Genomic DNA, 26,219 nt, shown 5'->3' on the forward strand with positions numbered 1-26,219 from the left:
TTCCCCTACTCATGTTCTTTAGCTGAATCCAACACAAACATTTCAGGCATTTGTATTTGCTCCCATCCCTCTTCCAAACTCATTGCATACACAAATGCCAGGGAATAAAAATGCAATCTTGTCTCTCCAGTTTCTAAAATCACAACATATTTTCTGTGCATCCTATTACTTCTTCTTTTTATTCTCTTTGCTGACTCCTGTTATGCTGGTGATGCCCTACAGCCCCCAGAGCCTTTAAAGCAGAGTGGTGATTCTTTAGTTGTGCTGTAGAGCTGATTATTTACTCCTAAGTGCTCTCCTTTTATCTTGCCTTTAACACACTATAAGATGTAGACAGAGCAGGGACCACTCCTGAATATAGAAACTCATACCTACAGCTCAAGTGAGGTGAATTATAATAAAATCTGAGTTCATTTTAGGTCCTTTGGATAATGGCACCAACAAAAGAAGCATTTTAAAGAGTACTTTGCAAAATCCATAGATACAGCACTGCGGGCACCTTAACCAATGGCATTGTACTAACCTGCTCAACACGAGGATCTGAATTAATCACTGAATTTAATTTTCTGAGAGCTAGTACATTTTCATCTGATACATTCTCCAGGTAGACTTGTCCTTTCATGAGTGTATTCTCTACACAGATCACTGCATCCATGCTCAGCAAGTGGTTATCCATGACAAAGCTGTAGTACTGAACAGCATTCCTTTGATCAGCATCAATAAAGACTATATCAAAGTGCTCGTCCTCAGCATGTAATGCCTGGGGAAAAAAATTATATTGGAGAAAACACTAATTATTTACCTGAAAGTTTAACATGTTGCCATTAATTTGTTGTTTATATAAACACCAAACCAGACAGAAACTTGTTCTTTTAAGGTAACACTGCTAGAAATGTTTCTGGAGCTCTTGTGAGTTTTCCATGCTTTGCAAACAATTCTTTAGCAACGAATCTCCAAACTTCTCAAGGAAAATCAGGATATAAAAGAGGATGGCTCGTCCTAGCTTATGGTGTTGAGAGTCACAGCAGAAACACCTGCAAACCTTGAGTCAAAGTAAATTGATCCATCAGGGTAAGACTGACATCAAACCCTGACACTGAGGTGCTGCAAGAAGTTCTCTCTTCTCAAAAGAGCAACTATCAACAAATTGAAGAGTGGCAATTATATCAGTCTGAGGGAAAAAAGAGGCATAAGGCAGATCTGGGAATTGCAAACTAGTGTGTCCCACTTCAGTAGCAGGAAAATGGTTAAAATCCTAATTAATATGGAATTATAAAGCACATGAAAGAACAGGTCATGATAGAGATAAAGCAGCACAGCCCCTGTGAAGGAAAATTATGTTTCTTTAATCTAAAAAAAATGCTTTGGATGGCTCAGCAACAGAGAGGATAAAAGAGAACTGGCTGCTATCATCTAATTGGATTTTCAGAAATGTGGCACACCTTCCCTCCAAGCAGGCTGCTGATGATAATGTAGAAAAGTGTTGATGGATGACCAGATGGGAGCCTTTACAGCCTTCTCCTGTGGCAGTTAATGCACTCGCTGCCCAAGAGGCTGCTATGGAATATTTCAGATTCCATCTGGGACTATTTAACTGCATCTGTGTGCGTTGCAATGAAACAACAGCTCATCCACCTATCTCGGCGAGCAGAAATGCTTTCAAGTCTTTGCATTTCCAGGGAAAAGAGAAACAGTTCTGTTTTCCAGAACTCACTGTCTCTACCACGACTTTTAATGGTGCTTCTTGCGTCCACATTTCCCTTTTGTGTTTAGAGACATCATGCACAACGAGTGATGAGCCATCCCTTGGGATGTACCAGCAAAAGCATCCACAAAGGCAACAGAATGTGAAAAACTAGTTTGGTTTGGGGGTAAGTAAGGTTAATGGCTCCCAAAGAGAGATTTCAGGAGCTTTTCTGAGACAGGAGTGTGTGGATCAGACAAGGAAATCGAGGAAAGCAGATACTGAACTCCTCTGTTGTGCAAACTGGTGTCATTGTGAGCTTGTTAGTGGTGAGGGAATTAAGCCTGGATAGTCACATTTATCTGTGGATGCTTGATAGCACAGAAACTCTGCTGAAAGCATTCACAAGCCCACATTTAGGACACATTACACTATAATGAAAGAAGACCTTAAGGCCAAATATATGCTGGTTTATTATAAATGTAGCAGAAACTGGGACATCTGGATTTCTGGGACTCATCTTTTCATCCCATGACCAACAAGAAAATCTTGCCCTGGTTCCCTCCTGAGCCACATTGGTGGAAAGCAGCAGGAACATTTTCGCTACTGTGGAAGAGTATCTTATGTCAGGTTGCACCTCAGTCAGTCTGTCCAATGTAGATACTTCAGGAAGGGTCAGAAGATGAAAGCTGGGTGCAGGAGCCCATCATGAAGAGAGATTAGAGATCTCATTCCTCAGGGAGAAGAGCCAGAGCCAAATTCAAGTAATTATCATGACTTATCACTACATTCTGACTCGTAACCTTCCTGGGTGGAGGAGGTGGGGGGCAGACATTCAGAAACAGATGTGGCCATGGATGAACATATGTTATTCCTGCTCTGTGGGATGGCTCCCTAATGAAAAAGAATCTCACTTTTATGCACTGATTTCATTAGGTCCATATGGAGTTGTGCAGCTCTGTGGGTATTAGCTGGACTTCTCATTTCAGCCCTCTTTCTGTAATGCCTACCCACTGACAGCTTATCTCTTTCTTATCTGTCTTCTGATACAGATAAACCACCTTTTAACATCACAGCATCCATCCCAGGAGGTGCCTGGGTTGGATGTGCACACCAGGCTGGTCCTGGTGCTGCCTGGGCATGCCAGGCCATGGTTCCTAAGGCATTTCTCTTCTGCCACTTCACTGAGTCCTGAGTGGCCAACCAGAAAGGTCATCATCCAGATACCCAGTGCCTGACACACTGAGGAATAACCTGAGTTTGTCCTGGGACCTGCCATCATTTCAGCTTCTTGTTTCCACAGCTTCATAATTGCTGCTGGGTTTTCCATATTTGCCTATAAGAGGAATCCACAAAATTCCTTGAACCAGCCTCACCTCGAGAGCAGGCTCTAAACAGCAGGATAACAGCCACAGGGAGAGAAAAGTGCTCTTTTTCCTGGAGCTCCTTGGCTAGCAAAACACAGGTCACCCAGGCAGGTGGTCACCATGGCCAGGGCACCACACTGGAGAGGGTTTCCTCACTGCCAGCACCCACTGCTGAACAAAAACAGCCAGAAAATAAAAATCTGCTCCAACTGCAGAGCCAAGCACTGGGATGATGGGCACAGTGGTGGCAGGGACAACTCCATGATGTCCAGTATGGATGAGGGGGTTTAAAATGAGGGGTTGACCACCCTGGCCCTCCCAGCACAAACTGGGCCCTGCCTGGGACCTCACATCACTCTGGAGATGCCATTGTCCTTTGCTTGGAGAGGCAGAGCCCAAATGCCTCCAACTGTGAGGAAAGCTGAGATCCAGAAGGAAATAATCTGCCTGCAAAATATCCTGCTGAAACTAATTTCCTGAGTGTTTACAGTTCAATCCCTGCTCCTTGCTACAGAGTCATCATAGATGGTAACAGATGGCAATAAGAGTTTTAATTCAGAACAAACTTGGCTAAAATTAATGCTTTTGCTTACAATGAGTCATTAACTTCCTTTCAGATTTTAAAAAAAAGTGTAACACTGTTTTCCATTGAGGAGATGTACCAAAAGTGACCATGACAAAGGGCACAGGAGCTGATGGATACAGCAAAAAAATCAGGGAGAGGACATCCCAAATATAAACATGAATGAATCTTTTGCCAAAGCTCAGAGCAAACCTGATTGGAGTCCTGATCAGAGACAACACTCTCATAAGGCACATACAAACTCAATCAGAAAAAAAATGACTGCTCAGTTCCTTTGATATGGATCATACAGTCAGCATATTTGTAATAAAGATGTACTCAAAACTTATTACCTTTCCTGTGCCTTGTTCTTGACCTAAATGTAATAGCAATCCATCCTTGGGGTGCACAGAATACATGAAAAAGTACAGTTTCCTTTTAAAAACACCATTAGAATATTTTACTGTGTGTGGACATACACTCTTGTTACTCCTAAATGCTATTCTATTGAGTACAGTTTATATTCACCAGCAAAGTGAAATCTCTAGGGAAGCCAGAGAGGGAATGCAATTTCTAGTAATAACAGCTCACAACAGTGAATACTATCCACTTATCCCCACAATTTCCAGCTATTTTGGACTCCTTTCTGAATTAACCTTTCATATCAAAAGGAGCAATTCTAGAGCACACTAGAGACTCCGACACAATTTCATGCATAATTTATTCACTCAGTTCAACATTAAACGCAGAGTCCTTGACTTTGTCAAGGTGGATTCTGTTGGCAGACTTCACAAGCAGCAAAACAGGAGAAATGAGATCTGCAGCTCAACCTCTTCACCTATTCTGTCTGCTAACAGGAGGGAAAAAAGAAGAAAGCAAACCCCAACATGCTTCCACAATGCCCTGCAATCAGTAGAACTGGCTGCAAACACCGCATTATTTTTGTGTTGCATTTTCAATTTTAAAATGGAAGGATCAAAATAATGGATGGGAATAATTTCCTGATAGTTTGCATTCCCTCCAGACCCAATCCTGCATCCATTGTTCATCCAAAGTCCACTGGGATTTGAAGGGAGCTCTTTGTGCAGGATCAGGCTCTTGCTGGCAGCAGATCCATGGCAAGGCACATTATCCAGGCATGGCTCAGCAGAGTTCAGACTGAAGGGAAGATTTGTGGGGAAATGTTTTTAAATGTGGCCCAGAATATGTTGGATAGGTAGCTAATTCCCACCAAAGACACCTGTACCTGAGACAGTCAACATTTCAAAATACTGTGCAAAATTCCTGAGGCCCTTGAGCACGGAGGGTTGTGTTGTGATGTGAGCTCTGTGCTCTGCTGGGGACCTCACCCAGCCTGGCAGTGTCTGTCCCTTGTGGAATTTTATCGTTGCACCCTCAGGTATCAAGTGAACCCTACCATGTATTTGAGCTCTCTGGCTCCTGTCTGATACTTAGCATCCCTTGACAGGTCAAAATCCCAGATTTGTGCTGGCTGTGATCTGGAGCAAGAGGGAAGGAAACAGGCCAACCCCACCAGTGCTGTGTGATAACACAAGGGAGCATCAGGGGGCTTCAGAGAGCCTGGCCAAGGTGCTGCCATGCACTGCTGTGCTGCCTTTGCTCTGCTGCCTTTGCTCTGCCTGCTCCCAGCCCTGCTGAGCCTTGGATTTAGGTGAAAGAGCCAAAGCCACAGGGGTGACATCATGGCCCCACTGTCTGAAGTGCCCTGGCACAGATGTGTTGCATCCTTATCTGCTGCAGGATCTGGCAGCTTCCTTGTAAAGGGCAGAAGCAGTTGTGGGGGTAGCACTGGACACATCCTGCAGCACCTGGATGAAGCCTGAGGCTGGGATGCAGCTCCTGGGTAGACCAGTTTCACACCAAATGGAGAGATCATACTCCTTCTGACAGTTTGGACATGCTGAATCACAGCTTCATACAGCAGAGAAGGAATTCCCTGGCAGCTAGTTAATCTATAGACCATATGACATTTTCTTGCTTTGAATGGGCCAGGGCAGTGAGGCAAATCCTGCTTCCAGGATTTTTGTATTACTGCAAAAATTTGAGGAGCAGCAGGTAAGCAGAAATATTGCCTTGCTGTACTCAGCTTAGAAGCAGGATTCAGCCATCATGACCAAGCAAGAAAGTTTTATCAAGACACCTCAAAGAGCTCTGCCCTCTAGTTTCTACAAAGGGACAGGAATGACACCTAGGGCTGCAGACTGTAGGCAGCAAGGACAATCCTTGCCAGAACACAGCTCTTCTAAACCTCACTGTGCTCCTCAACAAATGTTAGCCAGCTCTGCTCTAGACCAGCCTCCCCACAGACCACAAGGGACTGAAATGTTGTGTCCCTCTGTGAGGCTGAGCTGTGAGAGCCCTGCTGTGCCATCCCTCACCCATCTCCTGCCTGTGGCTGCCTTGTCCTCCTGCCTTTCAGCTGCCCACGAGGCAGCAAAAGAAGCCTGCTCAGTCTCCAACCCACACTGGTCATCTGGGAGGGAAAAGGCAGCACGCTGTCCACAGCTGAGTCTCTTCCACATCCCCAGGCATCCCATGCAGCTGCCACACTCCAGCTGAGCAAACCTCAAGAATCCCAAAATGCACCAGAGAGGCCACAGAATTCACTGCTCCAGCCATTGTGGATTAAATCTGTAGGACAACCCTGATTGTCCTGATCCTGATGACAAAACGTCTGCCACACTGAATAGCAAAAGTTCAGAGCCCAGTGCAGAAATCCTGCACAGAAAGGTGTCCCCATGCTGGGAGCTCTCCTGCCAAACACGAGCATCTCTGTTCCCAGCAGCTCCAAGAGGTATTTGAAGTTCTGAGCACCTGCAGAACTGGGGTCAGGATGTGCCTTCATGCTGCAATTGGAGGATATAAAATCAATTGCAGCATTCTGTTTTAAGGATTTAATTTTCATGTCTCTGCTCCCTTCTTTAATCTCTACACAGCATGTACTCTGCCTGCCTCTAGATATTTTAATTCAGTCACAGTAAGTCAGTTGCACAGAATGGGCACTAGAGAGCAACAGCAATTCAATTAATTTCACACTCACTGCAGGGAGCTGGGATTTTAAATGCTGCACATTGCAGGTGATCTGTAACATTTCGGTTTTTTGTGTACTTGCAAAGCTCTTTGTTTCTTTCTTATCAAACTTAGAGGTCATGAAAACCAAAGGTCAGAAAGCTCCTGGCCATTTCATTTTAGAAATAAATATAGTACCTGCTAATGCAAATAAAGTTACAATCAAGCTCACACTGACACGTTCTGATTGAAAATGAAATCTGATCAAATTGATTTGTATTAAAAATAGAAAAGCTTTTTAATAAACCTGGTATGGGCACCATCTCTCTCCTGCTGGACCCGCAGCAGCATCCTGGAGATCCATAAACTGGAATTAAATGTGAGCTGCCAGTAATCATAAGATTTCTCTTTCTTGGGACAAAGTCAGCAGTCAGAATGAAACAAGTACAGTTAAGGCATTATTTGTCTGAGGCTAATCACATTGCTCTGGAAGTGAGAAATTGGGGCCTGACTCATCTAAGAGTTTGCTGTGGGGAAAAAGGGTGAGAGGTTTTGTCAGAATTACAAACTTCTCCAGGAGTTTCCCAGCTCTTGTGAATGTTGGGAGCAAGCTGTCCTTCTCAAAAGTTGGCTCAGCAGGGCACAGATCCATTCTTCCTGTTTGTTGTATTTGGAATTAGGGATCCGAAACAAAGGCAACCCTTGTTGAGTTAAACTGCCATTGAAGCCTATAGACCTGCATTGAGAGCCCGTGATTCCTCTGATCAAAAAGCTGCAGGATTTTAGTTAAAAGGGAGAAAAACTGTCTTGTGTGACAGAGCTGCCCCATCGTACACTGGAAATAAGAAATAACTTCAGTGCAAGAGTGTGTTTACACATTGGCAAGCAAACCAGAGCATCATGTGGGCTGGGAATAAGACCTGCCTGAAATTCTTTAACGTGCTCTTCACAAGAAATCCCAAACTCCCTTTCCAGCTGATTTTACCTCCAAGGTGTCTGCAATTGGTCCCACTTGCATGCTTATCTTTTTGCCATCTGAGGAATAATCAAATGCTTCCTGGCTGTTCACTCCGAGATACGGCGTTTCTGCACAGGCAAAGATTTTGCCATTGTTTGGCAATTCCTCTGCAATATCAAGGATACTGTAACCTTTAAGCTTGCCAATTAATAAAATCTTCCTGGCTCTCATCATATGGACAAACATCCTAAAAATTTGGCCTGTGGAAAGACAAGAATGAAAATTTGAAAATAAAACCACGAGAAAGACTATACTTTGTTCACAATGAAAATTAGATGTGCCTTTTAAGTGATCATTAAAAAAAAATCCTAATCTTAAAACACTCAAATAAGGGTTTAACCACAGAATCTGACAAAATTTCATCTAAAAATGCAGCTAAAAGACAACAGAATAAAAGGACTGATTTTAAATGTAGAACCTTTATCATCAATGCTGCTATTGTTCAAGTGCTTGTTAAATAGTGCTTGAAATATTGCATATTTTAACATTCCCCCCATATGAAAATGGCTTTGAGATGGCTCCATATTCTTTCTGGAATCCAGCATAAAAAAAAAAAAAATCACTACATTACCTTGCATTTGCTCTTAGAGTCATTATCCCTAGACAGCACCATCATTTAAGAAATTTATCATCAGTGGTGTCCTTCGAACAATGTATTAGTGTAATAGATTATAAGAGTATTTCACTGGGATGATATATTACTCCAAAGATGAGAACATCTGGGAAGAATGAATCTGGGAATAAATTTAGTGTAATAGGCTTTATAAGAAGATACAAGCCTGGGTGTTTCTACTTGTAAAGGTGCAGAGCTTGGCCACAGCCACCTCCATCATAAAAAGCATATAAACCCCCATCAGACATCCCAAACCCAAAACAGAAGCATTTTTCCATCCCTTCCCCTTCCAGGAAGGGTGATGATCTCTTACTGAGGGATTCACTTTAATTCACTGTGAATTAAAGCACTTGTGTGGGCACATGTGAGTGAATACAAGGGCATGGAAGGCAGGGTACAGGAAAACTCATGCCAAAGAACATCAAAGCCCACAGAAAGCTCATATATTTCTTTAAAAGTAATTTCCCATATTTTCTGAGTATTACCATGGCATTCATCCTCCCCTTACTCAAGACAAAGTAGAGGATGATAGCTTCAACTTCAGTGATAGATTTTACACCAATCTGGTGCAATTTTACCCTCTTGGTTGAACAACTTGCCATTCAAAGAGCCAGAGGCACGTGTTTCCTGCAGCCCGACTCTGCTTTCAACTCCTTCAACATCCTCTGGGATGTGCTCAGGTGAAGTTTTTCTGGAAAAAAAAGAAATTTCAATATTATGATAACAAGCAAAATCTGAGCATCCAGCATAAAAAGCAACAACCAAGAGGGAACTCCTGGAAAACCTCTGTCTGTGCATGACCAGGAAAAATTAGCCCAGAAGCATCACAAGTATCTTAAATGCCAATCCTAAGAGAACCTAGTTTGGCAATAAGCACATCTCAGTGCTGGCAGTCACCCCACCCATAGGGGCTTGGGAAGGAGGGAACATGGGGCTAAAGGAAAGAATTCCCCACTGTTCAACCCCAAACCTTTCCCATTTTCAGCGGTTCCAGACAGATCTCTGTCTATCTGCTGCTTTGGAGTGAATTACTCCAGTTACCCTGGCCAGGTTTTGTTCAGTTCTATAATTATTTGTTTTGTCCCAGCCAAAAATAAGGTTTCTTTGCAGAATAGAGGGAAAGATATAAAATCTAAATTTTTCTTACAAGGCAGGGGAAAAAAGTGTTTTTCCTCACAAAGTGCTCAGAAAAGCAGGGTGCCTCCAGATGCTATTTCACAGAAGCCAGGCCTGTGACAATGTCTCTGGATGAAGTGAGATGATACCTATTACATGGGGAAGGCAATAGAGGACTGGGAGAAGTCCATAGCCTCCAGACAGGTTAGATTACCCTATCTGAAGAAAGTAACCACCAGAAATGGATGGTGATCATTCTTCGGGCCAGAATTTAGAGCCATTTCAGTGGGTTTTTTTCCTTCAGCTCCCCCCCTCCACTCCTCAGTAAAATGAGAAAGAATTCATAACCCGTGTCAGCCACAGTCAGATAATCCAAGACTTAAAGAGTAGAACATTTCATATAACCCCCTTTTCTGCCCCTCACAAATGCTTTAACAACTTTAATAAGATAATGTATAGCTATTATCCTACAGCAAGTGTAAGTCAAACAACTATCAGCTATTATTTCAGCAACAGAGAGAATGTTCAACCTTCCCATAATCCACAGCCTGGAACAGTTTACACATTGTCAATTTTAGACAGAACTGGCTTTTTCCACATATCAAAATGTACACTGATTAATGGGAATTGTTTAGCAGACCCCACATGGCTGGGTAATATACTGTAGCTCAAAAAAGAATAATGAGGGTATCAGTTGGACTTCTGAATTAATGATACCTTAAATTAGTTTAATTAATTAGTTTAGTTACCAGAGTAATTTAGTTAGCAGATTAATTAATGTTTGTTGAGTGCTTGGAGATAAAAGCCATATATAAAGGCTGTTATTAGAGGGTGGATCCAGAGGTGCAGGTTTTCTTCACTCCTAATTTATCCCAGCTGAATCCAGGGGCTCACTCGTCGAGCCTTCCAGCAAGCGGTGTGGAGGCTGGCATTCCCCAGGATATGCTCCAGCTCAGACACTGCTGCAGTCAACAATCAGCTGGGAGAATATCTCCAAAAATTTACCCTTAAAGCTTTTTGCTCTCACCTCCTTTCCTGCAGGCTGTGGACTCACACACACGTTCATGCACACTTTGCTACATGTTTGGGTGCACTTAAGTCTCATTCCACTTCTCTCGGGGTCCAGGTGTTGAGGTGACCCCGAGAATGTAAAAGTCTTTTTCTCCCAGCCTGTGCAGCCAAAGAAGAAGTCGGAATGCACAGGGTCGGCTTCTCAAGGTCGTTTATTTTTTCTTATCTATAACATTCTTTCTCTGACCTGCTGAGCTCTGTCTAGCAAGTGGCATTCTGTCTGCCCTCCAGGACAGTGTTTACATATTATACTAAAAAAATACCTGTGTTATGTTTACAATAATGTGCCAAAATGTATAATTTATGTTAGACAGAATGTCTCTACCTTAAAGCAATAGAAAAGTGTCACATCTCCTGCTGCTGTCCCCCACGTTTCTGTCATGTTCTGGAGAGAAAATCCAACAACACATTCACCCCATCACAGACAAAAGCACCAGGTTGCAAAGGAGAATCTGTACCTCTTGGAAGTTGCCATTGCATCCAGGTAGGGGTCTAGTCCAAGAGCAACATCAAGAGCTTTTTGTAAGTAATTCCTGAGCTGTTCAGGTACACGAGAGTCCCTGAGGGCTATTTCTTTGGCTTTGAGAAGGTTCTCAGCAATGTGCCCAGCCACAGTTTCTGAAATGGAAATTAAAAGGAAGAATAATGATTTTGTAACTGCTCAATCAGTGGAAGTGGAGTTTAAAGTACATAAACACAGGTGTGCTTTTTTTCAATACAAATTACAGGGTTTTGATGGGCTATGAGAACAATCACAAAAGCCTTTTCAAACTGAAAACATCTTATACTTCTAATAGATTTTTGCTGCATGCATTCTCCCTTTTTCCCCCTCAGAGCTGATCAAGAATAAGAATGTTTCAAACACATTAATTTTGCTTTTAAAGCTCCAAGACAAACATCAAACACCAAACAACTCCATATAAACCCTACTCCCCCAGGTCTGATTTTCCTTGGAGAAAACAGAATGCTCCCAACACTGCTCTTGCCAAACCAGGCAGGAGATGCAGGCAGTGGGTGAAGCTTTGTGAAAAGAAGGATCTGTGTGTCCATGGGATGTACAAGTGTCCCCAAGCTGTGTCTGTGCCAGGGAGGCTGCTGTGCACCACACAACGTGACAGCGTGTCAAAGGCTGTGGAAACATCTCCAAGAGCCAGATCACCTTGCTCTGGGAGCCAAAGCAATGCTGCCCGTGGCACTGAACCTGCCCTGAGATCCCAGAAAACCCTTAAGGCACCAATCCACCATGGATCACAGCAAGCTGTGGCCCCAGTTCTGAGGAACTCCCCCACTCCTCAAGTGTCAGAGCACGTGCTGGGTTATGAAAGCACCTGCAGACACAGGCCAAGAGGCTGGGGTGGAGCAGATTGCCCCTGGCAGGGTTTTATTGCCTGTGATAGAAAAGCTGCAGAGAACTACACGGAGGGAGTGAAAAAAAAAAACATCTCTTTTACTTTTGTGGCTTTCCAGTACCTGAAGGGAGACTACAAGCAGGATGAAGAGAGACCATTTACAAGGCATGAAGTGGCAGGACAAGGGGGAATGGCTTCAGGCAGAAAGAGGGTAGGTTTAGATTAGCTATTAAGAAGAAATTCTACTCTGAGAGGATGATGAGACACAGGGTGCCCAGAGAAGTCGTGGCTGCCTCTGGATCCCTCAAAGTGTCCAAGGCCAGGCTGGACAGGGCTTTGAGCACCCTGGGATAGTGGCAGTGTCCCTGCCCATGGCAGGGGGATGGAATGTGATGAGCATTAAGATCTTGTCAAACCGGCCCATTCAGTGATTCTGTGATCCCAATCTCTAACCATCAGGGGAAGCTTTTATCTCTTCCAGCAGTTTTATAAATAATTGCAACTGCAGGAATAACCACCCCTTTCCCAACCCATGCTGGTTTGCTGACCTCAGCCCAGCTGCACCTCAAGTGAACAGGACACATATTCTTCTTGCAGCAATTTCTACACGAGGGAGCATCCTTGGGCTCCCACTGCTCGGCTGGAGAGTGCTGGAGGTTGGGATCTGCTCATCCTCCCTGCCAAGCACTCAGGCTTTTTGCTAATTTAGGGGTAAAAACATGTTTATAATCCATGTCGGCTTTTAATAATCATCCTGTTCTGCTTCTGGATAAGTAACAGACAGGGATTGCCTGTCACACAAAGGGGAGGAAACAAGACTTAATCCCGCTGTTTTGTAAGCTGTGTTATAACACCAAACGTGAGAGCCAAGAGGTGCTGCAGGCAGGGCATGCCAGGAGCAACCCTCCATCCGAGATTACACAACCTTTGCAGGAAGTGCTGCATTTTTTGCAGCTTGGTGATGCTTTGGGCCAACAGCAGAGGTCAGAATTGTCCTCATTTATGCAAGCACCAGACAAGTCAGAGCAGAGCTCAGGGCTGGCTGCCCGGCCCAAGGCTCGAGCACTAAGGTGAGCTAAACTTTATTTTATGTAACTACTTTTTATTAAGGTTATTCCAGGAAAAAGTGCTTCATTTCAGTGCGTGGTTTTACATAATCCCAGAAAACTGCTGGAGTATATTAAGCACTAAATCAGATTTCCTGATTGTGTCCCTATGGCTCTGTGTATGCACAGACATTTCCATTTCCCATCTAGTTGTGCATTATCATCAACGGGAGAAAAGAAAAACAGCTCACTCAGAGGAAGAAAATGCTGAAAATAGCCCTACCATGGAAGAGAAAAGGGCTGCTTTAAGTCTCCAGCAGCTTCATAAAGAAAGATAGGGTGGCAATTCTTAAAATGCACCATTCTTGACAGCAGAATGGTTCCCAGCATCTTCCTGGGCAGGTGCTGAGAGCACAGCCACCCTGTTTTGCAGCTAAGCTGAACAATAAATTGCAGCTTCTACTCTGTTTGAAATCAGGAACTTTTGATTCACATCAAAGTCAGGAGTTAGGATTGCGAGGTTGTACGTGTGGGACATCAGTGTCCCCTGAGCAGACAGGCAGTGCAGTGCCATGGAGGGACCTGCTGCTCCAGAATCACAATTAAACTCTGCAGTTTGTGCTCAGATTTTTAGGTGGGGAAAAGAGGAGAACATTTTACTGTTTGCAGGGAGCCACCCCGAAGGAGGCACAAAGACAAGAAGACAGTCTGGATTTGGCAAAAACAAAGCAAAGACACAAGACCAAAAAGACCAAATCTTTGGTTCCTGTTTTAGGGCTATCCCCATTTCACTTTCCAGGCTCTAGATCTGTTTTGCAGCCCCAGCAATACCTTCCAAAAGAGCCCCCCTCCCCAGGCAGGGCAGAGCACTGAGCCTGATCCACCTGAACTCTGCTGCCAGCCTGTTTGGTGCTCCTGTGCCAAAAGGCTGAGCAGGAACTGCTCAGGGCTAAGCACTTGGAAATCCAGACTGCTAAAACCATCCCAAACAGCTCCAGCCATCACATTCACCAAGGCACCTCAGGCACTGACAACAGCTTATCCCAGCCCCACCTCTGTGCCTTAGAGTGTAAACACATGTCCCACAGGGCACATCATGGGCAGGCGTGGGTGGGCAGTGGCCAAACCCCCAGAGTGGTCATCAGACATTGCAGGGGGCATGTCCCAGCACAGCTCAGCCTTAGCCTCAGCATCCACAGCGCCAGAGCCCGCAGCAAAGCCAGCAGTGGTGGCCTGGGACAGGCAGGAGCTTAGGGATGGAGTGGGAACACGAGGAGAAAGAGGAGGAAGAAGCCAGAGAGGGGATGCTGCTGCTCATAGCAGGAATCAGGGATCTAAACTCTGACTGAACTTCAGGGGAAAGCAAGGAGAATATACACTAGCTGATGCATTTTCTACAGGTTCTACTGCTAGAAAATAAGTCGAAAAGCTGAATCACCCCAGTGCTCTATTAGGGAGAGAAATGATTTATGAAACAAGCATGACAATCCATCAGAAATTAGCCACAGTCAAAGCTCTCTTGACACTGCAAGCATCCACCACCCACCATTCCTTTCTCCTGGGATTGTCCCACTCCCTCCACTCCTGGTTCCTGCAAACCCATCTCCTGTGCTGAGCCTCTCTCCTCTCCCTGACAAGCCCACCCTCTGCCCCTTGCTGCCAAGCCACGGAGCCTGCAGGTACCCTCTCCATGGGGAAGGTGGGGACCCAGGACCAGGGCATCACACGTGTCCCCTCCTGTCACACCACTCTCCTGGAGCTCCCCACCCCACACAGGGAGTTTACCTGAAGGGCTGTGCATGTTCCTTCTTGTCCCCTGGCCTCAGAGGATGCTGTGGTGGCTTTGCTGCCTCTGCAGAGCAGGAGGTCGGCGCTTGGGTGCCCGGTGAGGGGACAAAGTCTCCTCCCTCAGTCACAAGGGCTGAGCCCCAGCCCTGGGGAGAGGCTGTGTGGGGAGGATGGCTCCAGGCTGGGGCTGCACCCACCTGTCCCACCCAGAGCACAGGCAGCAGGTGAGATCCAACAGCATCTGACACGAAAAAGGCACAACAAAAGAGCCGACTTTCAATTCCTTTGCCTTACATAAGAGTAAATTCACATCCTGACCTTGGGAAGCCGCTGGTTCTCAAGAAAATAATTGGCAGTTTCATAACCTTCTAGTTACATATCACAGACATGCCCCAGCTAAACCACCAGGTATGGGGCCAAAAGTGTCCCAGGACTCTGAACCCCAGATTATCTACAAGTATTCCTTAGCCACAAGGTCACCACTGCCCTGCACAGCCACACATTGGAGTAACCCTGCTCTGGGGACCAGGTCTCTGCACAGGCTGGGGCAGGTACCAGCTCATCTGCACCCCAAGAAAGGGTCCCAGGAATGGACTGGCTGTGAGAGGCATCAGGAGCAAGCAGTGGGAACATCCAAGGCATCCAAAAGCCTGAGGTGGCCTGCAGCAGGGCTGGGCAGAAAGGGCTGGTGAGGAATTAAAGCAAAGTCCTTAAGGAACATGTGATGGAGCTGAGGTGGGCTGGTGACGGAACCAGGCCTGGTTCAGGGGCTCTGTATGGTAGAAAAATCCTTCCTCCAGCCCGAGCTTCCAAAGAAAGGCTCAGCAGTCTCTGTTGTTTGGTCTCAAGGCAGTTTATTGCAAGTTATCTAAAAGATTTTCTCCTGGAGCTGCTGTGGTTTGCTCACAGCTCAGGCAGAGGCACACACACACCCTGACATCCTCTCTGACTCCCGACTGCTTCTTCTCTCCCCGCCCAGGGCTGCTGCTGTCTTTTATATGGGACATTACGTGTTACATGGGTACAGTTTTTCCCCAATGCCTATTACCTATATTAAATGGTGCTTTTCTATCTTTTATATGGTACATTACGTGTTACATGTTTACAGTTTTTCCCAATGCCTATTACCTATATTAAATGGTGCCTTTCTACTCTAAACCAATCTGGGAGTGCCAACATCACCAAGAACATGGAGGTGAGGAAGGAGAAAGAGGAAGGACAGGACCAGGCAAGAATCCCTCCATCTTAAAACCTCTGACCCCCATGTACAAAGTAAAAAAAACCCTGTACAGGTGTTAAAACTCCCCTGTACAACACTAAAAAATTCTTCCCCCTACTTAGTAGCTACTTTTACTATAACATCTAAACTTTTGTGACTTCTTGTTCTTCCTGCAAGGTTGGTAAATAATTCCATGGCTCAAACCCAAAATCACAGCTGTTTCCAGCTGCCTACCAGGGTCTCAAATGCTTCTGACCAGGGCCTGGAACCTCCAAAAATATCTGAGGGACATTTTGAGTTCCAACAGGCTGGCCATCTCCTTTATGTTCAGACGAAACGCAAACTGAAGGAAATTAGGAAATATGGACTCCCCCATGACTACCTGCTACCTCTGGGGTGTATCACCCTGGCTTCATCCACTCAAGGACTGACTCAATGTACCTGCAAAGAGTGCAGAGAGGGCCAAGGGCTGGGCAGAGGAGGCAAACAGGCTAAGGGAGCTCACACAGGGCTCTTGGCAGCCCCTCTACAGGATGGAAGGTACAGAGACATGGCAGTCATTGCTGCTGGCAAGCACCTGGACTGTGGAAAGTTAATTTGTCAACTTCTCAAATGAATTTCAATGTCCCCAGAACAGAATAGGGAAGTATAAATAGAAAATAGGTAAATGCACATGATGAAAGAGTAAAAGAAAAGCAAATAAAAGAAATGTCAGTGCTGACTGTATTGTTATTAATTAAAACAAATAAACAAGATGAAAAAAACAGACATCCTGGCATGCCTAAGATTGTTCTATTTTATGATTTAGTAAACAACAAACTGCATTAGAACTGCAGTTCCTGCAGAAAGCAGTAAAATTGTATTTAGACTGGGAGTTAAAATTTCAGATGAGCATTTGGTAAACAGACTACAAGCTTTAGTGTGCCATCTAATCCACATGCACTAGGTTTAAGGTGACTTTAGGAAAGTTGTTTCACTTCTAAGACTCTAATTTTCTTCTTCTCCAAAATGGGGTTAACAGCCTGTCCTCTTTAAAAAGCACTTTGCCATCTGGAGATGAAGCCAGCAGTGAGGACTGGAGTCAGGAGTTCGGCACTTCTTGGAGCAGGGCTACATGGCTTTGGAGATTTTTCTTGCAGCTCTTTCTCAGTGTTAATTTTGAGATAGATGAAGGTTCCAAAGTGAATTTGGCTGCAATTAAGTCTTCAAAGCAATGACACAATGTTGTCCAATGGCTTCTTTAAGATTAATTTTTTTCTGCCTCTGCTTTTACATCTGATTTTGGTTTTCTTGATCTTTGTTTCTGAACAAGGACAGCTTTCAGAAACACGGCTGAGAAGGTGGCAAAGACAGGTTTGTGCCTTCAGGCACTGCTGGTGGAATCAAAGGAAGATTTCACCAGTGTGCTCATCACACAGAGCTGTATGCCAAGGGAATACTTTGTGTGGCAACCTGAGCCTGGGGCCCTCCAAAAGCCCCAGCTAGAAGATCACATGCAAAAGTGAATTGTGCATCTCCCAGTCACGTGGAGATCAAAACCCAGCTCATGCCCCAAACAGCCTTCAGGAGATAAATGCTCTCTGATAATTTTTTTAAACCTACCATAAAAGTTAAAATATATATTATATATATAGTTTTGCTCCTCAATCCAAGAGAATCCCAGGGATGTGAACTCAAAAGAGGTTTAACCAGCTGGTATTGATCCCCATGCTTCTGCTCCTGTCTCATCCCATAAGAGCAGCTCAGAGCTGCAGCCAGATCAGAGACTCTGCTCAGCAAAGAAGGTTCCTGAATGATGTGAAGAATCACACAAACTGCCTTTCATAACTTTAAATTTGCTGTAGGGCATCATGTTGGAAGTTAATGCATTCACTCCTATTGTACATCTTAAGCATTATAAAACCAGCTGATTACACAACCCCATCCTGGTAGTCGCACGTGTCTTCAAACATTCCTGCCACCCCTAACGTGCATCCCAGATTAGGTAATCTCAGTTTTGTAATTAGTCTCTCACATGGAGAGGAGACCTCCCCTCCTGATGCCTGGTCACCCTGCAGCCTTTAAAAAGCACCTCAAAGGCACCCAGTGATGGGAGATCTCTGGGTAGGGAGATTTCACCTTCTGGAAGCATGCTGGTGACAGAAGAGGCGTGTGCTGCAGCAGTCCCAGGAGCCACCATGCCCCAGGAGCCCCGGCAGACGGATTTCCAGCTGGTGCGAGTCAGGAGCACGTGGTGCCGCATCAAGAAAGGAGAAGCCCTTTCCAACGACGAGGATGAGATCACTCTCTCTGAGGCAAAAATGTGAGTACAGGAAGGAGCCTGTGTTGTTCTGGCCAGCCAAACTGGTCAGTTTTCTTGGTGGGATGGAAAAACCATCATGGGTGCCATGGCGGCTTCAGCCCGCAATGACAGATTTACAGAATTACAGAATAGTTCAGGCTGGAAGGGATCTTTGAAGGTCATCTAATCCAAACCCTGCAACGGGCAGGGACACTTTCCATTAGAGCAGGGTTTTCCAAGCCCCATCCAACCTGACCTATGTGTACAAACCTGTGAATTTGTCTTGGGAACATGGCCAGTATGGCAGCACAGGCAGGTGCAGTGCTCCTTGACACAGCTCAGAGTTACAAAGGGAATTTTATCAACAGCCTCCATTTGTGTAGACAGGAATTTTCTTTAAACTCCTGAAAAGCTTACACAGAGACATCTGCATGCTGCACTTGGGTTCTTTTTCTCCAGTTCTGTGAAACTTCAATCTGTGTGTGCAAAATCTCATGCTGAGGCATGGGAGACAGATGGGTTTATAGAGGTGGTTGTAGACAAATGAAATGAGTAGGTGGGAAAAATAAACTGCCACTGACAGGAGCAAAACCCTTAACACATCCCTCAAACTGCAGAAGTCACCTAATGCTGCTTCAGATAGAGCAAAGACAAAACCTTCCCCCAGGGATACACACAGCTCTTCTGTGATAGTGCATCTCTCCAGTTAATTATCTTTTAATTACAGCATACTCCTTTTCCCAAGCACATGGAGCTTCATTCATAATGCAGATCTTTTTTAATACCACTCTCTTCTGCATGTCAGAAGTTTTCCAGCCATTTTAATGGCACAAGTCTATCCTTTTTCTCAGCCAGGTCAGAGGGACCTTCAGCAGCGCTGGCAGTGACTGCACAGGAGCTGCAGAGCTGCAGCAGGTGGAGCAGGACTGTGGCAGAACCAAAATCAGCCTGCTGGACCTCAGTCAATAGAAGGAGGGATGAACCTAGGGCCCAAGAGCATGCAGAAAAATCCTCAGCTAACATATGCTCCCACAAGGGCATGTTCAGCCCCAAAATCCCTCAGATTTTTGTACAGCAGAGGGGCTGCAATGAGTACTGGTTGTAGCATCCAGCACCCAAAGCTGATTCCACCAAGTAACATTCCAAACCATCCTGTCTCTTAGAAGGGTCACACACCAGAGATGAATGCACATGGAGTTAAGTACAGCTGTAAGATGGTGCATTAAAATGTACACAACAATGTTTTTTCTGATACTGTATTTGAAAAGCCCAAAATAAATTTTCTGGAAGGTGTAAATCCTCACTGATTTTCTTTAACAGCTATGGAGTTTAAGGGCTTAGAGACTTTAAGAATTTAAGACTTAGAGACAACTTGGTAAAGAAAGCAGAGAAGCATCTATTTTACCTTTAAGTTAATGTTCAGGAATGTGAAAAGAAATTGGGCATGTAGGGAAATGTAATTATCTAATGAATATCACAGAAACTGATTTTTTTATCTAAATGCAGCTCAAGAAACAGTCTTGCATAAAAGACATTTTGCTATTTAGTTCTGCCTGTTTTATTTTTTTTTCTTTCTTGATTCCCAATTTGTTTTGTCCCTGGTTTGCCCATCCCACAGAAGGAAGGGGTTGCAGGGCTGTTTTTCATTAGTTTAGATAGATAACTAATTTTGGCTTTTACCCTTGAAAACTCCAGCGTGGAAATATTTCCCAGCCTTCAAATAATTTTCTTTCCCTCTTCACAAGCTCTTCCTATTTCTATCACACCTATTTTGAGGTAGAGATCTGTTAGTTCAACTAAAACATTGTAGAAGCATTGGTCTGAATGGAGTTGTGTGGCTGTGTATAGACAGACAGGAATAAATTAACTCCTACCACCCAGATACACCACCAGAGGATGCTTCTTCCATAAATGTGGAAAATTTTGGCAACCTCTGCTCTTCCCCACTCCCTTTCTGAAAGCTGAAATTGTTGGGCTGGCTCATTCTTTTTAGGTTTTTCACTTCTAGCATGAAAAACATGTCCCAGCCCTTCTGGACTGTATCTTTTTAATGCTATGTAGGAATTCAGGCATTTAACTCTTCACTAAGACCTCAGAGAGCTTCTCCATGAATAAAATTGCTGAGCCCTGATGCCCAGGGAGGTAACCCACCCTCACAGCTCCATGTTTCTGCAGTGCATGGGCAGGAGACTCCACATTCTTTATCTCCCAGCAATATCCTTAAACTAGTTCAGACATGCGAAGGTCAAACTAGAAATATAGTGATTTCAAACCACGTTTTCTGATCCTTGACAGAGGTGAGTGCATCTCCGAAGGTGGAATTTCCTGGATAATTGAAGCTCCCATCTATTTTTGCTACAAAGTGGTAGAAACGTACAACATTCTGGATCCCTCTAACACCACTCTGCTCTGGGGTCACATCACTGACCCCCAGCAAATAGAGCTCGCCACGGCCAGCAAGAGGAAACTGCGGCGCTTTATCGTCATAGACGAAGTCGTCGACAAACTTTACGGCTCCAAAGTCAGAGAGTACTTCGAAGAGAACAACGTCCAGCACAAAATCCTCGCCCTGCCGACCACCGAGGAAACAAAATCCATGGACTTGGTGCTGAACATCTTGCACGAGGTCCAGAACTTCAGCCTGGACCGGCGGACGGAGCCCATCATCGCCATCGGCGGGGGCGTGTGCCTGGACATCGTCGGCCTCGCCGCGTCGCTCTACAGGAGACGCACCCCCTACATTCGGGTCCCCACCACCCTCCTCTCCTACGTGGATGCCAGCGTGGGGGCCAAGAACGGGGTGAACTTTCTGCAGTGCAAGAACAAGCTTGGGGGCTACACCCCACCCGTGGCGAGTTTCCTGGATAGATCCTTCATCCAGAGCATCCCTCGGCGACACATCTCCAACGGCCTCGGGGAAATTTTAAAGGTATGAACTTTTGCAAATGCAGTCTTCAAAACTGAAGTCATACAATGGTTTGGGTTGGAAGGGACCTTTGGAGGTCACCAAAACCAATCCCCCTGCGATGAGCAGGGATACCTTTCACTAGGTCAGGTTGCTCAAAGCCCCATCCAACATGTTCTTGAGTATTTCCAGGAATGGGGCATCTACCAGTCCAGGGTTTCATTACCCCCATTGTAAAAAATTTCTTCCTCACAACTAGCCTGAATCTATCTATTTTCAGTTTAAACCACTATCCCTGTTCTAGCACAACAGACCCTCCTAAGAAGTCTGTCCTTATGTTTCTTGCTTCTTTTAAGTATTGGAAAGTAAAACGTCCAGCAGCATCATGGCATTGTATAAACAACTTAGAGGAATCAAGGTGGGCCATCAAGGGCAGATGGGGATTTTAACTCTCATTGAGTCTATATACATATTTTTTATAGCTGCTAAATTTGTTAGAACATCCCTTACACTCAGTGTCCAGTGCTAACCCTATGGAGGAAACTCCAAAACTCACAGTCAGAAACAGCAGAAACCCACAGGAGACACAGAAAAACCAGGGAAGAAAAGTCTTATCTTTCCATTGAGGCTGATCCATAGCAATCTGTAATGAACTGCTGGCAGAGCATCTGAGACTCATTATGCTAGGGATTAATAATCTGCAAGATCATTTGCACCTACCTCAGTGGGGATGTCGAGTGTGATCAATCTCCTGCGAGGCAAATTCTACCTCTGAAATTACCTGGCGACTGCACAGTAAATGGCTTTATGTCTGGAGAGCCTTGGAAACTTTTGATAAAGCGGAGTTCAAGCTATTAAAGTGTATTAGAGATGAGTTCATCAACAGCACTTTTCAGTGCTTGCATAGTGAGAAATCCCCAGGATTTCTGGCAGGCCCTGTAAAATCCTCAGGTCACCACTCCCCACTGCAGGGGTGGGGCTAATACTTGAGTCAGAGAGGGAAAAAATGTGTACTTCTAACAAGGACATCACTTCTAAACCCTCATATTCTCTATACTGCAGTATTTTCCCTCCTTCTATTGCCCGAAGAGCAACTCCAAGGTGGTGGTCCCCACCACTCAGTCCCTGTCCTGGGGATGGCCACGATCCAGCCCCAAGTTTCCTTTCAGGCACACAAACAGCCAAACTCATTACAAACCACCTGCTGGGCCATGGGAGCACGTAGCAAACCCTCAGCATGGGCAGAGCTGCCCAGCAGCAGGGGAGCTAAATAACATATAATATGTTATTGCAGTCCAACCTACTGAAACACTCACATTTTCAACAGCACATACAAGGATCAGACAATTATCCTTAATTATCTCTTCTTTGTCCCAGATGGCCCTTATGAAACACAAAGGGCTGTTTGACCTGCTCAAGAGCCATGGAAAATACCTACTGGACACTAAGTTCCAGTCTTGCAACGGCTTTGCTCACCATGGGGATGCTGCACTGCAGACTACCAGGATTGCCATTGAAACCATGCTGGAAGAGCTCGCTCCCAACCTCTGGGAGGATGACCTGGACAGACTGGTTGATTTTGGCCACCTTATTAGCCCAGAGCTGGAAATGGTGAGTGACAGACTTTATATTGCAATATCTACTTCAAAGATAAAATAAAACAATTCAATAGGCTTCACGAAAACCTTGTGAAAAGGAGTTGAAACTCCAGATTTGCACATGCTAGGTCACCCAACACACCAGCCTGGTGTCAAAGGGACTCCTTCTCCCGCCCCATTTCCCCCATACCTCCACCCATTTCCAATTCAGACCTCGATCCAGTTGTTGCTTCTTACTGGGCACTTTCTGAAGCTCAAAGAAAACCAGATTCCAGTGAAGCCACTGGAAGTCACCAACATGAACTGTAACAGCACAAAGGCATGGAGGCCATAGCCAATACTGCAGGGGAGAAATTGCCACTGAGGAATGAGGGGGGACACCTACATCTTATCCAATATCCAGAGCCCATCCCTCCATCCCATGGCGCTCTATCACTGATTTAGATGGGAGGAGAATTAGATCCTAGATCCCTACGGGAGATTTTAGCTGCGATTAATCATGTGCAAAACGGATCATCCTAGCAACCCATAAATCACAAGATGCCAACATCCAGCAACCGCAGTGAGTCAAATGTCGATTTGCAGGGACACTTTTAGAAATTAACCCCACTTGTTTCCTATTTGCCACCCCAAACCTTCTCTGCCACCCACCTTTGCCGTGCTGCAGAGGGTTTTGCCGTCGCTGATGCACGGGGAAGCCGTGAACGTGGACATGGCATTCATGACGTACGTGGCCCACGCGCGCGGGCTCCTGGGCGCCGAGGAGAAGGAGCAGATCCTGCAGTGCATGCGGGGCCTGGAGCTGCCGGTCTGGCACAGCGGCTGCAGCTGGGCCCTGATCCAGAGAGCCCTGCGGGAGCGCCTCAAGCACAGCGGGGGACAGCCAAGGATGCCGCTGCCCACCGGTCTCGGCGTGGCAGGTACGGCCCGGGGGACCCCAGGGGGACCCCCAGCAGGCAGAGACAGCCTGAGAAATGTGCCCTGTGGTTTGCAGTTGTGCATTTCTTGTGCTCTTTTTTCACGTCTCAGTAAAGCCATCGAGAGAGGATCCCTCCTGTGTACGAGCCCCAGAACTCCGTTAAGGGCTGAGCTCTAATTAATTGCATTATGATTAACCAATTCATTTTGCAAAGGGAAATGCAGTGCCTCTGGCAGACAAACCAGCAAGAGGAAAAGAGAAAAATAATTCCTCTGCTCTACTTGAAAAGATTTGTTAAATATCCTTGGCAAAAGGAATTTAATTTTTTACTGTGCCTAGAACTAATACTTGCAAACTAAGCATCTGATCAGTGTCAGGGGTGAAATACTCATAAGATTTAAAAATAAAAGCCAACCAATCCCTAACACAGAAGCAATGCATGGAACCAGGTTGTGATCTCTGGCATCTCTTTCCTTTTCACACCAGTTCCATGAAGCTCAGTCTCCACACACAAAAGGCTCTCACAAACTGGAGTGACTCTGCCACAGTCAGTGTGTGCAGGCAGCAAAAGCTCCTCTGCATGTCCCACTAACACAACTCTTATCTTCCAGACATCTTCAATGACACCAGTGAAGAGACCCTGGAAAGAGCATACAAGCTGTGGGTCAAGGACTGCAAGGTGGAGCTGGAGGAAGAGCTGCAAGCCCAAAGTGATGGTCCTGCCCCAAGCCTGAGCTGTTTGCACCAGTAAGGTAGTGGGCAGAACTGAATTTTGAACAAGATTAATCCAGAAGCACCTGTGACACTGCATACACTCCAGAGCTACGTGGAACAAGCAGAATATTGGCATCTGACGTGATTTGCCTTTTTCAATTGCTTTGTTTGAATGGGAATCTATTATTGCTGAAGAAGCGATCGCTCACAAATGAAACCACCGAGTGCCAGTAGTGTAGTTCATAGCAAATGGTCTTCTTTCAGGGAGAGTGAGCAGGATTATTCATTTATTTAGTTAATCCAAGCTGGTAACTGCCATGGCCCTTGCCACTGGTATCCCACCATTGCTTGTGCCTGGAGCCCTGACACAAGCAGGTGTAGCTGGCTCATAGACCATGGTATGGCACCAGGCAAAATTTCTATGCTATATAAAATATTTCAAGTAGGTTATCACCTTCACTGGTCATTCTTTTCTTCTTCGTGTTCTTCTTGTTTTCTCTTATTCAAAAGAGCAAAACAAAGAAGCTCATCTGCCAGCCTTTGCAGCCAGTCTGAGGGAATGACACACTCTGATTAGAGGCACCATCACAAGCCACAGATCAGTAAATATTGCTGCTGTGGAGCACTGTGGGGGCTGTCTCCTGGCAGTATGGCAGCCCTTTATCTAGGGACTCTCAGGACATGCTGGCAAGTCTCCTCTTGCTGCCCAAATGTTTGTGGTGGTTTCATTCTGTAATCCCTGCAGCCACTGGCGTGAAACAGGGCACAGTTTGCAGCACTGCTAGCTAAGAACAAAGTTGGGCTTCTGGCAAGATTGCAGAAACCCCTGGTGTCCCCACATCTGCCACAGGGCTCCCTGTACCTGTCAGACCCTGTCTCCTTTCCCATCTCAGCCTCTTCTGGTTAGATAAGGCCAGCTGGGGAAAACCAAGAGAAATTAGAGGACTCCAAGCAAGTTCATCATCTTCAAGAAGTTGCAGTGTCATGTCTCAGGATCCTGGCAGACCCAGAACAGATTATATAATGGATGCTGATGATGAAAAAATGTAAAATTAATGCCATCCTCCTCCCTTTGATTCCAATCAAAGGAGTTGCAATCAACAAGCAGCCTTTGAATTATTGACAACATTATTTGTTTTTTCCCCTGGTGTTTTTGTCCCACACCAGTTTGTGCTAATGTGCTGGCTTCTGTTTTGCTGAAGTAATAAAAGCTACTAAAATTGAAAAATTTTTGAACTAATGATTGCGTTACTGCCCACAGTGGATGCCTGAGTACCTTTGCACGTGCTTGAGAGACACAGACTGGAGAAATGTGATGTAGAGCTGACATAGTAAATCCCTTTTCTCCTGGAGAAGAAGTGTTTAAAATGGAATGCCCCGCTCAGCCTTCTCCAGAGCAGTGCATCTCTCCAGTTTCAGGACAGGGCTTCACACAGAGGGTACCAGCTTACCAAGGAGCTTTAGAGCACATCCTCAGAGCCACAACTTCTAAAAAATAAACCCATATTTGCCAGAATCAAATAAGCTGGGGCTGAGGATATCAGTGAACTTGTCTCCTTTCTCCAGAGCATCAAACACAGGCTCATTCAGTGAGTGTCTGAGAGCAGCCACGGTGTGGGGAGAGCTTCTCTCAGGGATCCACCAGCACCACCAGCTTTGCTAGAACAGACAGAAGCAGTGCCACAGGAGAGCAGGTGAGGCCCCGTGAGTGAAGGAAGAAGGAGCCAGAGGATGGACCATGCTCTGCTCAATGGTGCCCAGCAACAGGAGAAGAGGACACAGTCAGAAACTGGTGCACAGAATGCTCCACCTGAACTTGAGGAAGAATTTCTTTGTTGTGCACTGGAACAGATTGTCCAGAGAGGTGCGGAGTCCCCCTCACTGGGGGTATTCCAGAATTGTCTGGACACAATCCTGTGCTCTGGGATGACCCTGATCA

The 26,219-nt window shown here is 45.4% G+C and overlaps 2 protein-coding genes across 5 annotated transcripts in view; one reads left to right on the plus strand and one right to left on the minus strand.

Annotated features, from left to right (window-relative positions):
• LOC100220728 (D-threitol dehydrogenase) overlaps positions 1-8,766 on the minus strand; it is a 29,590-nt gene extending 20,824 nt beyond the window's left edge. The window contains exons 1-2 of one of the 4 annotated variants that reach the window (XM_072934887.1): positions 7,629-7,919; positions 524-760 (exon numbers count right to left, since the gene is read on the minus strand). In XM_072934887.1, the coding sequence (XP_072790988.1) occupies positions 524-760; positions 7,629-7,847 (456 nt within the window). In that variant the 5' untranslated portion in view covers positions 7,848-7,919. Of the gene's footprint in view, positions 1-523; positions 761-7,628 lie in introns of all 4 variants that reach the window. The other 3 variants (XM_030283247.4, XM_072934889.1, XM_072934888.1) reach the window with 3 other exon arrangements.
• A 9,135-nt stretch (positions 8,767-17,901) lies between these two features.
• On the plus strand, positions 17,902-25,508 carry LOC100223651 (2-epi-5-epi-valiolone synthase-like). The gene is given in 6 exon segments (XM_002188740.5): positions 17,902-17,913; positions 17,915-18,165; positions 20,440-21,073; positions 22,427-22,660; positions 23,315-23,567; positions 24,178-25,508. Coding segments are annotated over 6 exon segments (1,524 nt in total). The 3' UTR covers positions 24,318-25,508.
• Positions 25,509-26,219: the final 711 nt, after the last annotated feature.

This window comes from Taeniopygia guttata, chromosome 12, assembly GCF_048771995.1.
Source record: "Taeniopygia guttata chromosome 12, bTaeGut7.mat, whole genome shotgun sequence".
Classification (NCBI taxonomy): domain Eukaryota; kingdom Metazoa; phylum Chordata; class Aves; order Passeriformes; family Estrildidae; genus Taeniopygia; species Taeniopygia guttata.